Genomic DNA, 21,062 nt, shown 5'->3' with positions numbered 1-21,062 from the left:
TATAATTTCAAATTGCAAATCGACATTTTCTAGAATATCTTCTGGCTTGCTTTGCAATAACAGTAGTAAAACATTGCCGTATTATCACTTTATCTTGTGATTAACATTCAGAAGCTGAAACTAGCATAGTATCTGTGTCCCTAGAAAAAAGTGATATGGGAAGTATAATTCTTTTTATCTGGTTCCAAAATTTGAAACATTTAAAATAAAATATTAACCATTCATTAAAGTAGGATTCATATATGGTGGTGTCCACAAATGGTAGAATATTAAATCATTAAATCTAATTAAATCGATAAATTTAAATGTTAAGTGTTTGATATTAACAATATTCATTGCATTAAATTAGAAATTATTTGAATACTTGAAATTTTTTGCTGGTGCTTGGATGTGGTCAACCAGTCACTTTCATGGTCAGAATGAACCAGGCATCTGGTGTAGTTCTCTGGCTAGAACTGAAGTAAACCTTGATCTTCAATGAAGTTGCATAAATATCAACAATATTGGCTCTGATTTGCTATTATACTTGTTTGTGTCCAAATGGGTGCAACAATGTCTTAATGTACATAGTTTGTTTTGAAAGTGAAGGAGCCATTACTAACTCTCATGAGATCACAGGAAAAGTTTTAAAGTACTGTATAGTCAATACTTAATTGCTGTGAGACTAGCAATATCTGTGTTGTCCTTTTACAAGTATTTATGTACATAATTTAATCCTTTGGCACTGCATTGATGTTACTTCTGACCAATGAACTTTTTAAGAGCATTGAATTCTTGCTTAAAAAAGAAATAACCAAAGGCAGCTGAGAAAAGATGAAAAATGCATTGTAAAAGCAGAAGTTCGTTGCAGCACAAAATGCAGAAGGTGGATCATATAGAAGATCAAAGATTGAAAGGCCCACGTCTGTAACTTGTAGAATGTTAATTTCCCTGTCTCAAGCCTTTTTTATATTGGACCAGTTCTGTACCTAGTAGCACATTAACTTAATAGTACATTGCTAGAAATTTCTCCAACAAGCTTTAATTCCTATTCTCCCACCCACCTGCAAGTCTTGGCCCAAGCAGGTTGCTCTGGCCAGTAACTATAACTTAAATTCAAGCAATCACTTCAATGGTTAACTTGTTACAGGATACAGGAACTCATTGTAACTGTTATATGTAGAATTTTATGCCATGTTATTAAATCCACAAAATTTCAGCAGTACCAATGGCAATCTTACATGACAGATGGTTGAAGCTGCTTTATTTGTGTTGGCTTGGGTAAGGTGGGTTATGTTACTGCTTTTTAAAATGCATGATGCTTCCTTTTTTGCCAACTTCATTGTCGCACTAAACTAGGATTGCCTTTCACGTTTCCTTCTAAATATCTTCATTCATACTGAATGAAATTTTCTCACTTTTCTACTAGGTCATTACATCAGATACGTAGGCTATGATAAATGGTGCCCCAGATGAGATTGCTTGCCTCAAGTTTAGTTTGAATTACCTTTATGTAAATTAAACAGCAATATGAAGAGACTATTATTTTGAAAAGCTACTGCTGGGTTAGAAGGCAATGCCTTGTTGATTGTTGAGGCTAACATTTGGGAAATACATGTGCGTGCTCCAAACAGTTCAGAATACACATGCTATTTTAAGGATCTTTGATATAAAATTATTAATCATTCTTCAACCAACCAAACTGAAGTGAACTAAGTCTAGTTTTTGTTACCTGTGTAAGTGTAACAATTAGATTCATTAATTCCTGGAAAATAATGGAAAGAAAAATGGTGTACAGAATGTGGGATATTTAGTCTGGTTATTCTGAAACCAGAATCTAGATAGATTAGGTTTACTGTTGAACAGAACTTTTTTTGACAAAATACTGAATTATCCAGGAAAATAGTTTGTAGCTATGCCATCAGCTTCTCAAAATTCCCCATTATTAAAATGTTGTGATTCCTTGTGAAATGTTAGTTTGGTTCACTGTGGTCAAAATCCTTGAGACTTAGTCTAGAAAGTGTTCAAATATCAGGTCAATAGTACTTCACACTGATGCAAAGTACCATAGAACTCAGATGTAGGAACTCTGTTCTGTCCAGCAGAATTCTGACCAGGTTCCAGCTAGCCAGGAGCAGGCTTTGGCAGCTCAGCAGACTGCAGTCATCAACCTGGCAGCAGGTTTTGTGCCTCCCCAGGCTGCAGGTACATACTATTACTTTCATCTTCTGACTGTTATGTTCCTTACTCTTCCTTTCATTTCTGTCTTGAGCAACCTTTTTAGAAATGTCACTGACTAGTCTAGCAGCCTTGTATTTTGCACCTATGAACTGCTAATGATTGCTTTTTCCTTGTAGTCTTGTCATGCCACTCCAGTCAGATACAGATTGCTTGACTGTGCACAATATTAAAAGGATTGCACCAACTATTTGAAAGCCTGAATGCATGTATTTATTTTGTTGCACTTAACCCTTTCCCCTTGAGCTTTTTCCCCTCCTCTCACCCCAAAAATGTCTGTTGCTTTGCATAGCAATTCTTCCGGGTGGTTTAGGGAGTGTACCAATCCATTTTCACTTGTCTTCCATTCCCTGATTATACCCAATACTGTTGAGGTCTGACTAATCAATTGATCAGCATGTATATTTCCATAAAAATTGCAGCCATTTAAACATTTAAGTACTGAGTGTGCATTATTTTATTGTAATTGTAATTAGGAAATTGATAAAACTGTATTGTGCTGATTTCCTTAAATCCAGAGAGAATGCCTGCATTTTAAAACCAAATTGAACATGAGGTTGTCATACTGATATGGTAAAAATTGGATCCTGTTAATTGAAATGTCTAATACTTCTCTCCCAATTATTGTCATTTTAAATACAATTAATTGGACCTTGCGAAAGTTTCCACAAATATCTGTTAAGATACTTCGAACTGATAGAAGCATATATGCCATTATCAAATTGAGGCACAAAATAAAATGCACCCTCAGTATATTTAACAAATTACATACCTGTAATCTTATTACATTCCATAAAAATATATTTAGCTATGTTTCTGATTTACACTAATAGGTGAATTCTACTGATCCCCTTTCTGTTACAATCTTTCCCTATCCTGATTTCCTTCCCTCATTTGATCCTCTTGTTGTCCCTCCCTTTCCCCCTACCTGTCTCCCCTGTAGTGTTGTCTCAGCTTGGCTCTGCTGTGAACAGACCTGGGCAAAGCCTTCCTCAGCAGAGACTCCAGCTTACATCTGCCTTGCAGCAGCAACAGCAACAAGCCTTGCAGCAGCAGCAACAGATACAAGTAATCCAGCAACTTGGCTACAGTTACATGAAATAAAAAATTCTCAGCTCCAAAATAAAGAATGGAGAAAAGTCATTGAGGTGCTGCCCAAAAATCTAAAATCTTTTGTGTTTGTTTGAATCTGGGGGAGGGTTGGCAGTTGAAAAAAAAAATTGGGTGATTAGGACGCAATTATTTAATCACTTTGGAGCATTGAATTTACATTAATGACATCCTAGCCATCCACCTCTTTCTCTTACATTTATGCTCAAGAAGTGCTTGTGGCACGTTGAAAGATAAGAACCACTGCAGGCAATGTTGTAGGGTTACTTCCCACTTCCCCTCCCAAAAAATGTAAAAAGCATACATTTTTGGATACCTGCAGTTGGAATCATAAAGTCAACTTGCTTATCCTTTTACACAATATATATGTACATACACACAAAGTGCATTATGAAAAATGGTTCTGTATAAATAGCTAGTAGTTTGTTTTCATTGCACTTTGTTTTGGGTTATATTGGTCTATTAATGGGAGGAGAGTAAATGAATCACAGCATGATGAAATTGAAATCATTTGAAAATGCAAAATATACCATTGTTTAACTTGGGATATTACATTCCAGTACAAAATACTGAGCCTAGCACAGATGCCTCTTAGAAGTTGCTGACTTGCTGCAGTTCTGTTACCATCTACATCTGCATCCAACTGGAAATACTAAAGCAGTTTTAGATCAGACGTTGACTAACAAGCATGCAGTTAGCTCTGCAAGAACAAGTGTTTGTGTGTCAAATTGTCTTAACTCTTCTGTGCCACTGGTGCTGCTTGACTGTAGTCATTAAGTTTGTGGGTTTAATTTTCTTTTCCGTCTCCATCCTTAAAAACTTCCAAAATGTTTAAACTGATTCATCTCTTTGCTGTCGAGACTTCAGTTTAATTCATATGAACATTTTTCTTCAAGTCTTACAAATGTGTTCTTTTGTTCCCCTTCCCGACAGCAGTTACGATACTTGCAGCAACAAATGGCTTTAGCAGTTCGGCTTCGGCAACAACAACAGCAGCAGCAGCAGCAGCAGCATTCAGGCAGCCAGTCAAAAAGTAAAAGGAAAAGAGGGACTCCAACGCCACCAAAATCATAAACCATCTCATGTAACCTTAAGCCTGCTTCTTGAACTTAATATCTCTCGTGGTGAAGTGAATGCTTTTTTTACAATATTTAAAAAAAATGAAACCCAACTATTGTATATAGTATAATCTTTTGTTTCAGTAAGAATTGTGAACTTAGTTTAAAAACAACTTATACATATTGACTTTTGAAAAATAACTGATTTATTGTACAGTCAAAGTTTCAACAGCAGGTTTAACTATTCTCTCTCTTTCACATTTATTGTGGGTGTTACACTCTTCATCACTTCAGTGAGCAATTTATGGACTTCTCTGTGTCTTGTTTGTGCACGAACAATGCAGTCCTGGAGTTTTTCACCAGAGAGACCACTCCCTCCTCCATATGGAAAGAAAAATAAGATATGTTGATTGGATGTTTTCTATATCAACAAAAACTGAAGAATGACATTGTTAGGTATTTTAAATCAATGCTGTTAATGACAAAAAATGGTATTAGGTACTGAAGTGTCACTAGCTCAACTGCAATCTTTTGAAAAAGTGGCTTGGGACACCTGATTTGAAGGCTTTCTAAAACATTGAATGTTGCAAAACTTACTGTACAGATTTAACTAGTGATCAACAATTACGCAATACAACTGGATTATTAATGAATCATTTTTAAATCATAAATGTCCGATGCCTAAGGTATGCACTTGGGTGAATAAAAATTCTAAATCCTTGCTTCAAAAACAGTCCTGGTGGTGAAAGCCTAGGTTTTTTCCCCATTCTAATGATTTTGCTGTCCATTTTTCCAAAAATTTTGGTCGACTTTATTTACATGGGTTTTTTTGGGAGGGGGAGGGGGAGGAAAGAGAATGAAAAAAGAAAATGAATCAGCACCCACGTAGGAAGATGGAGAGCAGGTAAGTGACTGAAGGTATGGATAAACAGGTTTTGGAAGGGGGGGGGGTGAGAAAGTGAACCAGAGCGAGAGAAACAGTTAATGGATAGTGATTTGTAAGATTGGTGAAAACATCTGGGGTAGGAAGTTGAAGTTAATGCACTGGGGGATAGGGAGCTATGCCTCTATGACTTTGTAAAGGATAGGATATAAGCAGCATGATTTAGGTTATATACAAGGTCAAGCTCAAGAGGGGGTAGGACACAGGATCAGACGTGACCTGGAAAGTTTTGATAATGAACTGGATGTGAGGAATGAAGTTCCATTCAGGGCCAAGCAGTACACTTAAGGTCAGCTGAGCATGTAAATCCAAATGGCCAGTAATGCTTTATTGCCTGGGTCATGAGAGAATTACTTCACGGAAAAACTGATACATTATTCATTTCTATTTTAAATGGAAAAACAACCACTGCTTTAACAGCTCAGCTGGAGTCTTCATTGGATACTATTACAATTGTGTTTTTGTGGTAACCAGGGCAGGCTTATTTTTAAAAGATTCTTCAGTCAAACCTTCACATAATTGCATACTTTTCATGTTAAAGTACTGGTGACAGAAATGTTTATTAAATAAACAGACTTAACTACCCAAAAGGGCTAGTAGGTAGCATGCTGAGACCCATTTATTTTTCATAAATCAGCACCATCTGCATAATGGAAGGTTCTAGCCTAAAATGTCCAACAAAATAATGTAAAAGAGCAGACTGTACCAAATAGGACCACTCAATTAAGCCAACATTTTATATTAACACACCTGGTTTATGTACTGCCGAAAGCCTATCCTCTTCATCAATTACTATAGTAGCCATCCCTGATGCCAAGGTCTCTTCCTCAGCTGTTGGATCTACAATGAATATTGTGCTTTTTAAAATAAAAGAGGAAAAAGCTTTTCAGAAGACCATCCAAGACCAATTATGAGCCAGTTCTATAATATTGGATCTATACAACTTGCTCTCTAGATGCCCTGATTCAAGTTACCAGTTATGGTATTTTGGAATAATAGGCACTAAGACTGGAAGCTACTGAACTTCAGTAATAATACAAATGAATATATTTGTAGATACATGCAAAATTCAGTGGCATGCAAGTATTATGCATTAGAGTGAAAATAGTAATCTACTGAAAAACAATACAAGTGTTCATTAAGCACCACACAGTGATATTCAGGTTGTTGAACAGTACCACAATATGCCCTCCGTGTATCTGATACCTCAATTTACCAGCTAACGCAACAAGGTGGAAAAACAAATACAGTAAAGCAAGAGCTCATGACCTTTTAGGAGTCAATTTTCTATTAAAATATTACTTGAATGAATCTCTTCAAAGACTTGGCACTTGAAAGAATATTTAATTTCCTAAAAATCTTGTTTGCTCATTTAAACAGAAGACTTAAATAATTTTGGTTTTCAATAAAAATCATACTAAAATAGAGGTAGGGGTGGTGCAGTCTGTTGGAGGACACTGCCCATTCATCTTTGGCACCAGAGTTCAAATTCAGCCTAGTCTGATGGGATAAAAAAATCTCCTTTATTACCCATGAAAGGAGTCTTAAGCAATCTCAACCCAGTTTCTAGTAAGTGTATTTAAATAGGCTTGTTGGTATGAACATATGACTTTAAACAGGTAAAAAGCTGATAACACCCAGGAGGGTATGGCACAGTGATTCACAAATATAACATCGGGGAGGGCATGGCACTAACACAATCTTCCCCTTGGAAACCAGGGTTCATTTTATTGGTATATATAGTATGTGAATGAAAGAACAAAACTTAAATGTATGTAGTCCCAAAGTGCTTTACAACCAATAGATCAATTTTAAAGTAGTCACTTATTATGTAAGGAAATGCAGCAGCCACTTGTACACAGCATCGTACCAACAAACAGCAAATGAATGAATGACAGATAATCTGTTATTTGTGGTGTTCAATAAGGGAGGCACGTTAACCACAACAATGAAGAATTCCCTGCTCCTCTTTGATTAATGCCATGTTATCTTTCACCCGAACAGGCAGATATGGCTTTGGTTTAATGTTTTACGCAAAAGACAACAGTGTAAACACTCTGTACTCTCAGTATTGCACTGGAGTTTCAGCCTAGACTCCAGCCTCAAGTCTCTAGTGAAGGTGAACACGCTACCAATCGAGTCAAATTAATACACTGCTATCTCACTGGGCCAAAATACTAAGTACATGATTTTTAAAAAAACATATTGCAACAATAAAGCTACTCAAACATCAGGAATAGCTATTTTACTGTATTAACCCTTTAAAGCCAAGTTAAATTAAGCACCATTTTACATGAAAATTAAATTTAAAACTTCAATTTTACATTTCCTCCCCCTAATTACATTCAGATGTGAAAGAATAATTTCTTACTAATGCAGAGAATACCAAATTAACAGGGGTGTTTGAATGAGGAAGCAGCTTCATAAATACAAAATTAACTGCATAAAATATGTAGGTAGGTAGAACAGCAGATGGAACACAACATATCTATATTTACAGTACTGTGAAGAGGAAGGGAAAATGAGCAACATATGAACTCCATGAATGGTACTGAAATAGCTAAGAATTAAATTGGGAGATATAAAGGCCTTTGTAGACTTGATACTCAACACTGCAGTGCAGCAATCAACAAAACCAATAGAATACTGAACTATCAGTCTGAGGAAATCATTCTCAAACTGTATAGTGCACTAGTCAGACCATACATTGAATAGTGTACAATTCTAGTTATCAAGAGAAATTAGACATTCAAGCCCTGAAGATGGTTCAGAGAAGAATCACAGGCTAATCCCTATTTTAAGAGGTTGAGCTATGAGGAAAGACTGGAGAGACTTGCGTCTTTCAGTCCTGAAAGGAGACTAAGAGATGATCATAGAGAAGACAATAAACGCTATGGAAAATATAAATCCAGAATATTACTTCAAACTAAATTTGGAGACTAGAACAACCGGACACTAATTCAAACTAGTAAAAAGTAAATTTAGGACTGATGTCAGAAAATTAAAGAGTGACAATATATGGAAATCCTGGTAAGAAAATAGATACTACAATGGCAGGGAGTAATGAGTGGAAGTGGAAAGTCTTTTTAGATGGCTGAATTAAAGCCAGATGCCCTTCATTATCCGTGTTGTGATCTTATGATTAAAAATGACATGCATAATGGTTGTACAGGTAGAGCGTCTGAAATTCGGGACCGAGGCCGTTTCGGATTTAGGTTATTTCCAGATTTTGGAATGTCTTTCCGATGTCCCAAATCTGGAAATGTCCGGGCTGAGGTTCGGGTATTTTCGGATTTCGGGATGTCTTTCTGTAGTCCTTTGCTGCTCTCCCTCTCGGGGGTTTTTTGTTAATCCAGTCTCCTGTATCTGTTTGAAACTAGTCTGATTTCCGGTATTGTTTTGCCTTGCTGAAACTGATTGGGCAGTCTATTACTTTTCGGCAATGACTATCCACAGTAGATTTTAGGATGTTTAGCCGATTCCGGATGACTGCGCTGTGCGTGTCCAGTTTTCGGACGCCTGTTTTGTTGTGCCGTTTGGGAAGTGCCATTTGCGGAGTTTCGCTCTGGTCTTGTGCCGGCGGTTTCAGATGGATCGCCGGCATGCAAAGCTGGGGGTGCTGCAGTCGCCGTGCTTTGTAGTTTTCGCGAGCCCGTGGGGGGGGGGATAGACCTGCATTGCGGATCCAAGAGCAGCGTGCCTGTGGGTGTGAAGACCTGCAAGAAAAGGTGGGTTGGAGTTTTTGTTTTTTGGAATTTCCCTGGGCCCTGCTCGTGGCGGTAATCGGTTTGGCAGGGTGTCCGGTTTCGGAGCATTTTCCAGATTCCAGACGGCCCTGCCATGGATCGGCCCGGTGTTCAGATTCCGGAACATTCCGAATTCCGGAACTCCGGATTTCGGACGCTCAACCCGTATTGCACTTGCTGCTTTGAAATATGAAAATGCCATATAGCCCACAGTTATATGAATACAGTATCGTCGCCGAGAGCATGCAGAAAACAAGCGCAGGCAGCGGAAGGAGTGTGCGGCAAACCAGTCCCACCCACCCTTTCCTTCAACAGCTGTCTGTCCCACCTGTAACAGAGACTAATTCACATATTGGACTGTTCAGTCATCTAAGAACTCACTTTTAGAGTGGAAGCAAGTCTTCAATTTTGAGGGACTGCCTATGATGATGACAGTATCATCTCAGAACAATGTTATAAGAGGTGTTAAAATATTATTTTACACTTAAGAAATAACTCACTCATCAAAAATGGCAAAAGATGTAGCAACTGGGTGCTTTCTGATATTCAGTTGATTTTTCTGGTTCATATTCACTTCTGCCAAACCAGTTTCTTCACTGATTTTCACCGATGGTAATTGGACTGTAGAAAAAGGAACAGTTAATCTTCGGTTATCATCTAGAATGAGTATCAGTTGCAAAATGTCGTGTTAATGGGGGACATTCTGTAGGACTTTTTGAAAACTACTCTACCTTTTACAAAAAGTGTTGTAAATTTCAATTGCTATATTCTGCTGTACTGAACCAGTCAGTCAGAATCATGGAATTTTGCAGCAAAAAAGCAAACTACTCTCCCCATGAAGTCTGTCAATGTTTTTTTTTCTCTGCAAGCCATCTAGTCTAATACAAAAACAAAAGACTGCAGATGTTGGAAATCTGAAATAAAAACAAAAAATGCTGGAAATACTCAGGTTGATGATGGTTCATTGATGCTGCCTGACCTGCTGAGTATTTCCAGCATCCGCAGTATTTTGCTTTTGTATCATATCTCTAACTTAACAGGTTTTAAACAAGTGCAGAGGCCGGGAAAGGAGGAAAGAACGGAAAGGGAAGGTCTGTGATAGGGTGGAAGATAGGAGAGATTAAAAGACAAAAGGAGATGGTAATGGGACATGTAAAGGAATAAAAGATGGATCTAGAAGAGGTGTAAATGGGAATAGCAGAATCATCAATAGCTGCCATCTGAAATAATGGGGGTAGTGGTTCTGATCTGAAATTGTTGAACTCAAGGTCGAGGCTGGAAGGCACATATCGAAAGATGAGGTGCTGTCCCTCGAGTTTATGTTGAGCTTCACTGGAACAATGTAGGAGGCTTAAATCGGAGTGGGAGTGGAACGGAGAATTAAAGTGACAGACACTGGAGGCTCGGGGTCATGCTCCCAGACTGAACGGAGGTGTTCTGTAAAGCGATCACCCAATCTATGTTTAGTCTTCCCAATGTAGAGGAAACCGCATTGCGTGAGCAGCAAATACAGTATACTAAATTGAAAGTACAAGTAAATCACTGTCACCTGGAAGCAGTGTTTGGGGACAAAGACAGGAGGAAGTAAAAGGGCAGGTGTTGCAAGTCTTGCACAGGAAGGGGAGGGGTGTTGGGGTGATCGAGGAGTTCATCAGGTGTCGTGGAGGGAACAGTCCTTTGGAATGCTGACTGAAGAGGGAAGAGGAAGATGTTTTTATCATGGCATCGCGCTGGAGGTGGTGGAAATGGGAGAGGATGATCCGTTGAATGTGGAGGCTGGTGGGGTGGAAGGTGAGGACAAGGGAAACCCTGTCGTGGTTCTGAGAGGGAGGGGAGGGGTGAGGGTAGAAGTGCGGGAAATGGAACAGACACAGTCAAGGGCCCCGTCAACCACGGTGGAGGGGAAACCTCTTGAGGAAAAAGGAACACAAATCGGAAGCACTGGTGTGGAAGGTGGTATCGTCAGAACAGATGTGATGGAGATTTTGAACAAAGTCCTTACAGGAAGCATCGTAGGAGGATGTGTAGTTAAGGAAGCTTGCGAGTCAGCGGGCTTATAGTGAATATTGTTCGTTAGCCTATCCCCAGAAATGGAAACAGAAGTCAAGAAAGGGAAGCGTCTGAGATGGACCATGTTAAGGCGAGGGAAGGGTGGAAATTGGAACTAAAGTGAATGAAATTTTCCAGTTCAGGGCAAGAGCAGGAAATGGCACCAATACAGTCATCAATAAGAACATAATAGGAGAAGTCGCCGATTTGGCCCCTCGAGCCTGCTCCGCCATTCAATAAGATCATGGCTGATCTACCTCAACTTCACTATCCCCATTTACTTTTGATTCCCTTAATATCCAAACTTCTATCGATCACTGAATATACTTAATGACTGAGCCTCCACACCTTCTGGGTAGAGAATTCCAAAGATTCACCACCCTCTGGGTGAAGAAATTTCTCCTCATCTCTGTCCTAAATGGCTGACCCCTGGTTCTAGACTCCCCAGCCAGGGGAAACATTCACCCTACATCTACCCTGTCAAGCCCTGTAAGAATTTGGTATGTTTCATTGAAATCACCTCTCATTCGTCTAAACTCTAGAGAATATATGTCTTGTCTAGTCTAGTCAATCCTCATAGGACAATCCCCCCCACTCCCCCACATCCTAGGAATCAGTCAGGTGAACTTTCGTTCCCCTCCATCTATGGCAAGTATATCCTGCCTTAGGTAAGGAGACCAAAACTGTACACAATATTCCAGGTGTGGTCTCAGCAGGGCGCTATATAATTACAGTCAGACATCTTTATACTCATACTCAAATCCTCTTGTAATAAAGGCCAACATACTATTTACTTTCTTAATTGCATGCTGTACCTGTTAACTTTCAGTGATTCGAGTTCTTTGAGGATGTAACGAGCAGGATGGATAAAGGAGAACCAATAGATGTACTGTATTTGGATTTCCAGAGGCATTCAATAAGGTGCCACAAAAAAGGTTACTGCACATGCTAAGAGCACGGAGTTGGGGGGCAATATATTAGCATGGATAGAGGATTGGTTGACTAACAGAAAAGAGAGTTGGGATAAATGGGTCATTTTCAGGTTGGCAAACTGTAATTAGTGGGGTGCCACAGGGATCAGTGCTGCGGCCTCAACTATATACAATCTATATTAATGGATGAAGGGACCGTGTAATGTAGCTAAATTTGCTGATGATACAAAGAGGTAGGAAAGCAAGTTGTGAGGAGGACACAAAGAATCTGCAAAGGGATATAGAAAGGCTAAGTGAGTGGGAAAAAATTTGGCAGATGGAGTATAATGTAGGAAAATGAGAGGTTATCCACTTTGGTAGGAAAAATAAAAAAGCAAATGATTATTTAAATGGAGATTGCAAAATGCTGCGGTACAGAGGGATCTGGGGGTCCTTGTTTATGAAACACAAAAAGTTAACATGCAGGTACAGCAAATGGAATGTTGGCCTTTATTGCAAGGGGGATGGAGTATAAAAGTAGTGAAGTCCTGCTACAATTGTACAGGACATCGGTGAGACCACACCTGGAGTACAGTTTTGGTCTCCTTATTTAAGAAGGAATATACTTGCATTGGAGGCAGTTGAGAGGATGTTCACTAGGTTAATTCCTGAGATGAAGGGGTTGTCATATGAAGAAAGGTTGGGCCTATAATCATTGGAGTTTAGAACAATGAGGTGTGATCTTATTGAAACGTATAAGATTATGAGGGGGCTTGACAGGGTTGATGCAGAGAACAGTATCATATTCATCTGACTATACTGTCCCCTTCACAAGTGACTGCAGGGTTTGGATTCTGCTGTTATTGCTGGTGTTATTCACATCCTGATGAACTGTGTTCATTCTGTGAGTTGCCGTTTGTTTCTGCTGTTGTTAATAATCCTTCAACTAGGCTGGAGTTTAATACTTTGATATTTCAAATAACAGTGTCGATATTTGATGTCTGCAAGATAAGAGGAGACTAATTGATGTCCTGTTTCTGACTGCTCCATTTTTGATCAGGGCGGAGGAGCGGAAAGAGATTGGGGCCCAGAAGCATTGTGATCAGGGCCCAGGAGAGGCGAGGCCCCAGGGGCAGCACGGGTCAGCCCACACTGCGATCTATGGATAGTAGGAGCATGTGTGCACACTAGGTCTGTGCAGCAGAGCTTGGTCTCCGGTCATCTTGGTTAACCCTTGCCACTGGATCAAGACCCAGCTCTGTTAAGCCTGTGTGGTGGCTGGTGTGCAACGGCCACCCCACATTACATGAATCCACGCACAGGCATCTTCCACCCTTCAATATGTAGTTCAGGACCTAGAATGTCAGGTCCCTCATTGAAATACCTGTGAACTCATCCCTTTTTGGTGGAAGCAAGTCATCCTCGTTATAAGGGACTGCCTAATACTAATATACTGTCCCCTACCACAACTACATTCCCTTTCACACCACCCCTGCCCCAATTGAATGGCCCCCTGCACCATGGTGCCATGGTCAGCTTGCTCATCCATCCTTCAGGCTTTTCCTTTATCCACAGGCAAGAACCTCATACCTGTTGGATAAGGACAAATGCCGAGGCTCCTCCTGCACTGCACCTGGGGTCCCCTTACCTAACCGAGTTGTAGTCACACCCTCCTGTCCCTGACCTCTAACCAGACCTGTACCACTAACCAGACCTGTACCACTACCTAACCTAAAGAGTGTGAGTGCCTCCTGGATCAGTGTCCAGGTAACTTTCCCCCTCCTGATGCCTCGCAATGTCTGCACCTCAGACTCCAGCTCAACAACTCTTGAGCTGAGTTTCCTCAAAATGCAAGCACATAATACAAACGTAGTTGTCCGAGATCACAATGCTCTCCACAAACTCCCACATGCTGCAGTTGCGGCATGCCATCTGCACTGCCAACCCTATATGACCTTGTTCTATTTAATTAAATTTGTATTTAAGTAACGTAGTTTACAGTTTAGATTCTTGGCTACTTAATTGATCTAGATTAAATTATGGGCAATGAAATTAAATATCTACCTGTAACACAAAGCACTACAAGTAGTGTAGGCAAAAAGCAGCAACCTTTTCATTCTCTTCTCCAAATTCCCATTCTTTTCAAATTCACAAATAGCCTTGTACAAATCAGTTTGCTCCCAAAACACTTTAATATTGCTTTTAAAATAATTTGTGAGCTGCTTCAACAGTTTGTAGTGGAGAATTCCACATTCTAACAGATAAAAGTAAATACTGCTCACTCATAAGTTTATGAATTGACTGCAAAGAAACATAGCAACACACAAGAATTCAACCAACCGCAGTCTGTATCATTAGTGAAAATAAGAAAAAGATCATGGAGTGGCAGTGAAGAGAGAACACCCACAGGAAACGAAGCGGCAGGGCAAGGCGCGAGGCCAATATCAGCCACTTCAGTAGGATTTCAATCATGTGAAAAAGACGCAACAGTAAATGAACAGGTATACACAACAAAAGCACAGTCATTTCAAACTAATCACAAATGGCTGACCACATCAAAGCCAACAGCTTCAGCCTCACAACCCACGAGATGTCTGTGCTCCTCAAATTCTGGCCTCTTGAGCATCCCTCATTATAACTGCTCAACCATAGGTGGCTTTAGCTGCTTGGGCCCTAAACCTCTCTGCCTTTCTACCTCCTTTAAGACGCTCCTCAAAACCTACCTCTTTAACCAAGCTTTTGGTCATCTGCCGTAATTTTTTCTTTTGTGGCTCAGTGTCAAATTTATCTGTTTTCTCTTATAACACTGCTGTGAAGCGCCTTGGGATGTTTTACTACATTAAAGGCGCTATATAAATAAATGTTATTGTAGAATAGAACAACATTTGCAGTTTTTAAAAAGCAAAACAATCCATACTGAATCTGCTAAAAACTGTTTTTAAATCTAAAACATACCAAAGCTGTAAAATTATGTAAAATACTGAATAAAGTTTAAGTACACTGAAACTTAATGCAATGTTTGTCTTATTTCTGCATGCCACACTCTCTTCTGACGTATTCCTGCACAGAATAAACACCAGTTTAATCAATGTTTAATATGGCAAGATAGTATTAAATGTAAAGTTGCCTGCATTTTTTTAAATTCGCAATGATTAGACATTAGCAGTACACAAAGAAACCATTTCAAGATTTCCACATTCGAGATAGTGAGGTAGTGTGGAAGGATATAGGTCAGTTCCACTGTTTGGCTGAATTCCCAAACCTGGCTATGCTGCTAAAGGGAGGCACCTGGCTTACAGTCAGCATCTCCTGCAGCAAAAGATTAAATAAATCTGTACATTACATTTTCTTTTAAATAGGCACGCTTACCATTTTTCAGTGCTGCTAACAGAGCTATTATACAGGCATCCAATAAGTTTCCATCATAATCTAAGCACATCATGTCACAGTATACAACCCAAGCAAGCTGAAACAAAAGAAAAAAATAGAATCATCAAAACTCAGGTTAAAAATAATGTGTTTCTGTACCATTCTGAAGTAGTCCCCTAATCAGATATGGTCCAATCAAGTTAGTTGCACATGAAATACCAAAAAGCATGAGATATACAGCTGCAGGCACAAAATACATACTGATAATGGTACAAATTACCCTCAGTACGCCTGGGTTATGCAAGGGAAAATAAAAACAGCCAGAGGTCAGCAGAAGGAGGTCGGGGGAAGGCCGGGGGTGGGGGGCGGGAGGGTCGGGGCTGAGGCCGGGGAGTCTGGACTTTGGAATATTTTCCAGATTCCGGACGACCCCGCCACGGATCGGCCTGGTGTCCGGAACATTCCAAATTTCAGAACTCCGGATTTCGGATGCTCAACCTGTACACGAACGTTGACCCAAGGGTTTCTGGATTCGGGATGTTGCATTTCTTCTCTGAAATTCGGAAAAACATGAAAATCGGAATGGCCTCAGTCCCGAGGTCTCCAGTTTCAGGACATTATACCTGTATACCATACAATGAATAAACACAAAGGGTCACAGGCCTTTAACACAAGTTTGAAAGCAGGGGTTTGTTAGTCCTAGCATACGCCGTAATGAAACAAAAGTCATGCATCCTGCAACCAGCCAGCTGAACAGATCCAAACACAAGGGGAGGGAGTAAGCTCAATTTTTTACCCAAAACACAGGCGTTCTCCCCCATTGTCTCCTGGTTACTTTGTTGAGATTTCTTAAAATGTTCTGTCAGCTGACAACCCCAGTCTTTATACTATTCTGGGAAAAAGATTTATCAGGCCCACATGGGTTTTGGATAACTATTTAAATTCCAACACTAGCAAACTGAACTAAAGAAGAAGTCATTATATATTTGAAAATGGTGTTTGATATTTATACTCAAAAATGCTAAAAACAAACAATACCTACCACTGAACTTTTCTTACCTTCCCTTTCTCAATGCAGAGATCCTCCTTCTGAATGATCTGTGAACTATATTTTGGGAAAAAAGACAATTTTGAATTGCTCCACAGATTTTAATTTGCCACACAGCTGTACTATAAAAAACATCTTTACAGTTGAAATGCAAAAAGAATGTATAACATTACCAGAGATTCTTACTTTTCTATGATATCAAAAATGAACTGACTAGCTGCTTGTGCTTGTTCCCCGGGAGGGCCAGGTCGAAATCTTGATGAACATAATGGTGGTAAATCTACATTTGGCACTGTAATAAAAACATTAAGAAGTACACATTTGTTAGTTTTACCATCTCCATGGCACTTACATTTTCTGTCGTTTAAAAAATAGAGACGATTCTCCATACCAGTATTATCGCTGGTTGCAAAAATTGTTTCCAAAACATAATTATTCTGATTAAAAAATGGCCACTTTGGGCAAGGTACTGGAAGGCCTCCAACCCCATGAAATTGTATTTCATTAAGTCGCTGCCTTTGGGAGAGGAGAGGGCAAAACTGGAATAACGAGGGACTTTCTTCATTGACGTCGCCCCTCATCACTAACTGCAACATCCCAAAGCAATTCACAACCAATGTATTATGTTTGAAGTTTTGTCAGTTCTTATGTAGACAAATACAGAGCCAAAAGTGCACAATGTCTTGCACATAGAAATTTGTTGGCGGTGGTGTTGGTTGAGGGATATATGTTGGGAAACCAGGGGAACTCCCTGCTGTTTTTCAGATATTGCCATAGGATCTTTTATGTGCACCAGAACAGGTAGACACTGACTTCGTTTAACATCTCATCTGAAGGTCAGTACCTCTGACAATGCAGCACTCCCTCAATACTACAGTGAAGCTTCAACCTAGACTGCTCAAATTCTGGAGTACAGCTTGAATCCACAACCTTCTGTCTTGGAGCAAGAAAATTAAAAGCACAAACTAAATCTGGCAAAATATAATTGTGTTTTAATTAGTGGTTTACCAAATAATAAATTTTGCATATGTGGAAATAATAAAACTGAAAAAGTACAACTTCCTGTCGAAGATGAACACAGAATGGGTTAGCATTGCACCAATTGACCTTTGGATTGTATTTTTAAGCCAGTATGTCAGTTGTCCAGCCAACATACCAAACAACAATATTGCATTTTGGTTTGAATCCAATCAGTCAGATTTTAAATGGAATACTGGTAGGATCATTCCATTAACACCAGCTGTTAAGTTCACAGTGGACTTGCATAGGAACACAGAAACAAGAGTAGGCTATTCAGCCCCCCCGAGCCGATTCCATCATTGAATTAGATCATTGCTGATCAGTACCTCAACTCCATTTAGTCGCCTTTGCTCCATATCCTTTGATCCCCTACCCAACAAAAATCTATTAAGCTGTGTCAGCTGTGGCTCAGTGGGTAGCACTCTCACCTCGGAGTCAGAAGGTTGTGGGTTCCACTCCAGGGACTTGAGCACAAAAGAAAATCTAGACTGACACACTGAGGGAGCACTGCACGGTCATAGGTGCCGTCTTTCAGATGAGACGTTAAACCAAGGCCCTGTTTCAAGTGGATGTAAAAGATCCCATGGCACTATTTCGAAGAAGAGCAGGGGAGTTTTCCCAGTGTCCTGGCCAATATTTATCTCTCAATCAACATAACAAAAAAAAACAGATTATCTGGTCATCATCACACTGCTGTTTGTGGGAGCTTGCTTAAGAGCAAATTGCCTGCCGCATTTCCTACATTACAACATTGACTACACTCCAAAAAGTACTTCATTGACTGTAAAGCGCTTTGAGATGTCCGGTGGTCGTGAAAAGCGATATAAAATCTAAGTCTTTCTTTTTAGCTCAGTCTTAAAAAATGTAAATAGATCCAGAATCTACAGCCTCGTTGGGGAGGGGGTGGGGGGAAGAAAGAGTTCCCGATTTCCACTGCCCTTTGTTCTGGATTCCCCCACCAAAGCAAATAGTTTTTCTGTATCTACCCTATCAAATCCCTTCATCATTTTAAACACTTCAATTAGATTACCCCTCAACCTTCTGAACCCGAAGGATGTCTCGGAGCGGCTGCAGCGTATTCTGGAGGGGGAGGGTGAACAGCCAGCTGTCGTGCATATTGCTACCAACGATATGGGTAAAAAAAGGGATGAGGTCCTACAAGCTGAATTTAGGGAGCTAGGAGTTAAATTAAAAAGTAGGACCTCAAAAGGTAGTAATCTCAGGATTGCTACCAGTGCCACGTGCTAGTCAGAGTAGGAATCGCAGGATAGCTCAGATGAATACATGGCATGGGGGAGGGATTCAAATTCCTGGGACATAGGAACCGGTTCAGGGGGAAGTGGACCAGTACAAACCGGACGGTCTGCACATGGGCAGGACCGGAACCGATGTCCTAGACAGAGTGTTTGCTAGTGCTGTTGGGGAGGGTTTAAACTAAAATGGCAGGGGGATGGGAATCTATGCAGGGAGGCAGAGGGAAGTAAAAAGGGGGTAGAAGCAAAAGGTAGGAAGGAGAAAAACAAGAGTGGAGAGCAGAGAAATCAAGGGCAAAAATCAAAAAGGGCCACATTATAACATAATTCTAAAAGGACAAAGGGTGATAAAAAAAATAAGCCTGAAGGCTTTGAGTCTCAATGCGAGGAGCATTCGTAATAAGGTGGGTGAATTAACTGCGCAGATAGCTGTTAACAGATATGATGTAATTGGGATTACGGAGACATGGCTCCAGGGTAACCAAGGCTGGGAACTCAACATCCAGGGGTATTCAATATTCAGGAAGGATAGGCAGAAAGGAAAAGGAGGTGGGGTAGCGTTACTGGTTAAAGAGGAGATTAACGCAATAGTAAGGAAGGACATTAGCGTGGATGATGTGGAATCTATATGGGTGGAGCTGCGAAACACCAAAGGGCAGAAAACGTTTGGTGGTCTGTACACAACTCCCACTAACAGTAGTAGGGAAGTTGGGGATGGCATCAAACAGGAAATTAGGGAGGCGTGCAATAAGGGTACAGCAGTTATCATGGGTGACTTTAATCTACATATTGATTGGGCTAACCAAACTGGTAGCAATACTGTGGAGGAAGAGTTCCTGGAGTGTATAAGGGATGGTTTTCTCGACGAATATGTCGAGGAACCAACTAGAGAGCTGGCCATCCTAGACTGGGTGATGTGTAATGAGAAGGGACTAATTAGCAATCTTGTTGTGCGAGGCCCCTTGCGGAAGAGTGACCATAATATGGTAGAATTCTTCATTAAGGTGGAGAGTGACACAGTTAATTCAGAGACTAGGGTCCTGAACTTAAAGAAAGGAAACTTCGATGGTATGAGACGTGAATTGGCTAGGATAGACTGGCAAACGATACTTAAAGGGTTGACGGTGGATAGGCAATGGCAGACATTTAAAGATTACATGGATAAACTGCAACAATTGTACATCCCTGTGTGGTATAAAAATAAAAAAGGAAAGGTGGCTCAACCGTGGCTAACAAGAGAAATTAAGGATAGTGTTAAATCCAAGGAAGAGGCATATAAATTGGCCAGAAAAAGCAGCAAATCTGAGGACTGGGAGAAATTTAGAATTCAGCAGGAGGAGGACAAAGGGTTTAATTAGGAGGGGGAAAATAGAGTATGAGAGTAAGTTTGCGGGGAACATAAAAACTGACTGCAAAAGCTTCTATAGATATGTGAAGAGAAAAAGATTAGAGAAGACTAATGTAGGTCAGAATCAGGTGCATTCATAATGGCGAACAAGGAAATGGCAGACCAATTGAACAAATACTTTGGTTCGGTCTTCACTAAGGAAGACACGAATAACCTCCGAAAATACTAGGGGACCGAGGGTCTAGCGAGAAGGGGGAACTGAGGGAAATCCTTATTAGTCAGGAAATGGTGTTAGGGTAATTGAAGGGACTGAAGGCCGGTAAATCCCCAGGGCCTGATAGTCTGCATCCCAGAGAACTCAAGGAAGTGGTCCTAGAAATAGTATTGGTGGTCATTTTCCAACATTCCATGGACTCCGGATCAGTTCCTATGGATTGGAGGGTAGCTAATGTAACCCCATTTTTTTAAAAAGGAGGGAGAGAGAAAACAGGGAATTATAGACCGGTTAGCCTGACATCGGTGGTGGGGAAAATGCTGGAGTCAATTATTAAAGATGCAATAGCAGTGCATTTGGAAAGCAGTGACAGGATCGGTCCAAGTCAGCATGGATTTATGAAAGGGAAATCATGCTTGACAAATCTTCTAGAGTTTTTTGAGGATGTAACCAGTAGAGTGGATAAAGGAGAACCAGTAGATATGGTGTATTTGGACTTTCATAAGGCTTTTGACAAGGTCCCACACAAGAGATTAGTGTGCAAAATTAAGGCATATGGTATTGGGGGTAATGCATTGATGTGGATAGAGAAATGGTTGGCAGACAGGAAGCAAAGAGTGGGAATAAACAAATCCTTTTCAGAATGGCAGGCAGTGACTAGTGGGGTGCCGCAGGGTTCAGTGCTGGGACCCCAGCTATTTACATAGAAACATAAAAACATAGAAAATAGGTGCAGGAGTAGGTAATTCGGCCCTTCGAGCCTGAACTGCCATTCA

General features: G+C 40.2%; 2 protein-coding genes across 12 annotated transcripts in view; one reads left to right on the top strand and one right to left on the bottom strand.

Moving 5' to 3' along the window:
- The window catches only part of supt20 (SPT20 homolog, SAGA complex component), a 119,597-nt gene extending 114,481 nt beyond the window's left edge, over window positions 1-5,116 (top strand). For 4 of the 11 annotated variants that reach the window (XM_070892358.1, XM_070892359.1, XM_070892361.1 and 1 more), the window contains 3 exons: window positions 2,085-2,184; window positions 3,161-3,285; window positions 4,261-5,116. In XM_070892358.1, coding sequence (XP_070748459.1) covers window positions 2,085-2,184; window positions 3,161-3,285; window positions 4,261-4,401 — 366 coding nt within the window. In that variant the 3' untranslated portion in view covers window positions 4,402-5,116. Of the gene's footprint in view, window positions 1-2,084; window positions 2,185-3,160; window positions 3,286-4,260 lie in introns of those variants that run through there. The other 7 variants (XM_070892367.1, XM_070892364.1, XM_070892368.1 and 4 more) reach the window with 6 other exon arrangements.
- exosc8 (exosome component 8) overlaps window positions 4,569-21,062 on the bottom strand; it is a 55,640-nt gene continuing 39,146 nt past the window's right edge. Inside the window, exons 6-11 of the mRNA XM_070892369.1 lie at window positions 16,638-16,743; window positions 16,463-16,508; window positions 15,404-15,500; window positions 9,575-9,695; window positions 6,079-6,185; window positions 4,569-4,763 (exon numbers count right to left, since the gene is read on the bottom strand). Of these exons, the coding sequence (XP_070748470.1) occupies window positions 4,627-4,763; window positions 6,079-6,185; window positions 9,575-9,695; window positions 15,404-15,500; window positions 16,463-16,508; window positions 16,638-16,743 (614 nt within the window). The 3' untranslated portion in view covers window positions 4,569-4,626. The remainder of the gene's footprint in view (window positions 4,764-6,078; window positions 6,186-9,574; window positions 9,696-15,403; window positions 15,501-16,462; window positions 16,509-16,637; window positions 16,744-21,062) is intronic.

The sequence above is a fragment of the Pristiophorus japonicus genome, chromosome 10 (genome assembly GCF_044704955.1).
Source record: "Pristiophorus japonicus isolate sPriJap1 chromosome 10, sPriJap1.hap1, whole genome shotgun sequence".
Classification (NCBI taxonomy): domain Eukaryota; kingdom Metazoa; phylum Chordata; class Chondrichthyes; family Pristiophoridae; genus Pristiophorus; species Pristiophorus japonicus.
The sequence above is the reverse complement of the archived record's forward strand: the minus strand, read 5'-3'. Positions and strand labels throughout refer to the sequence as shown.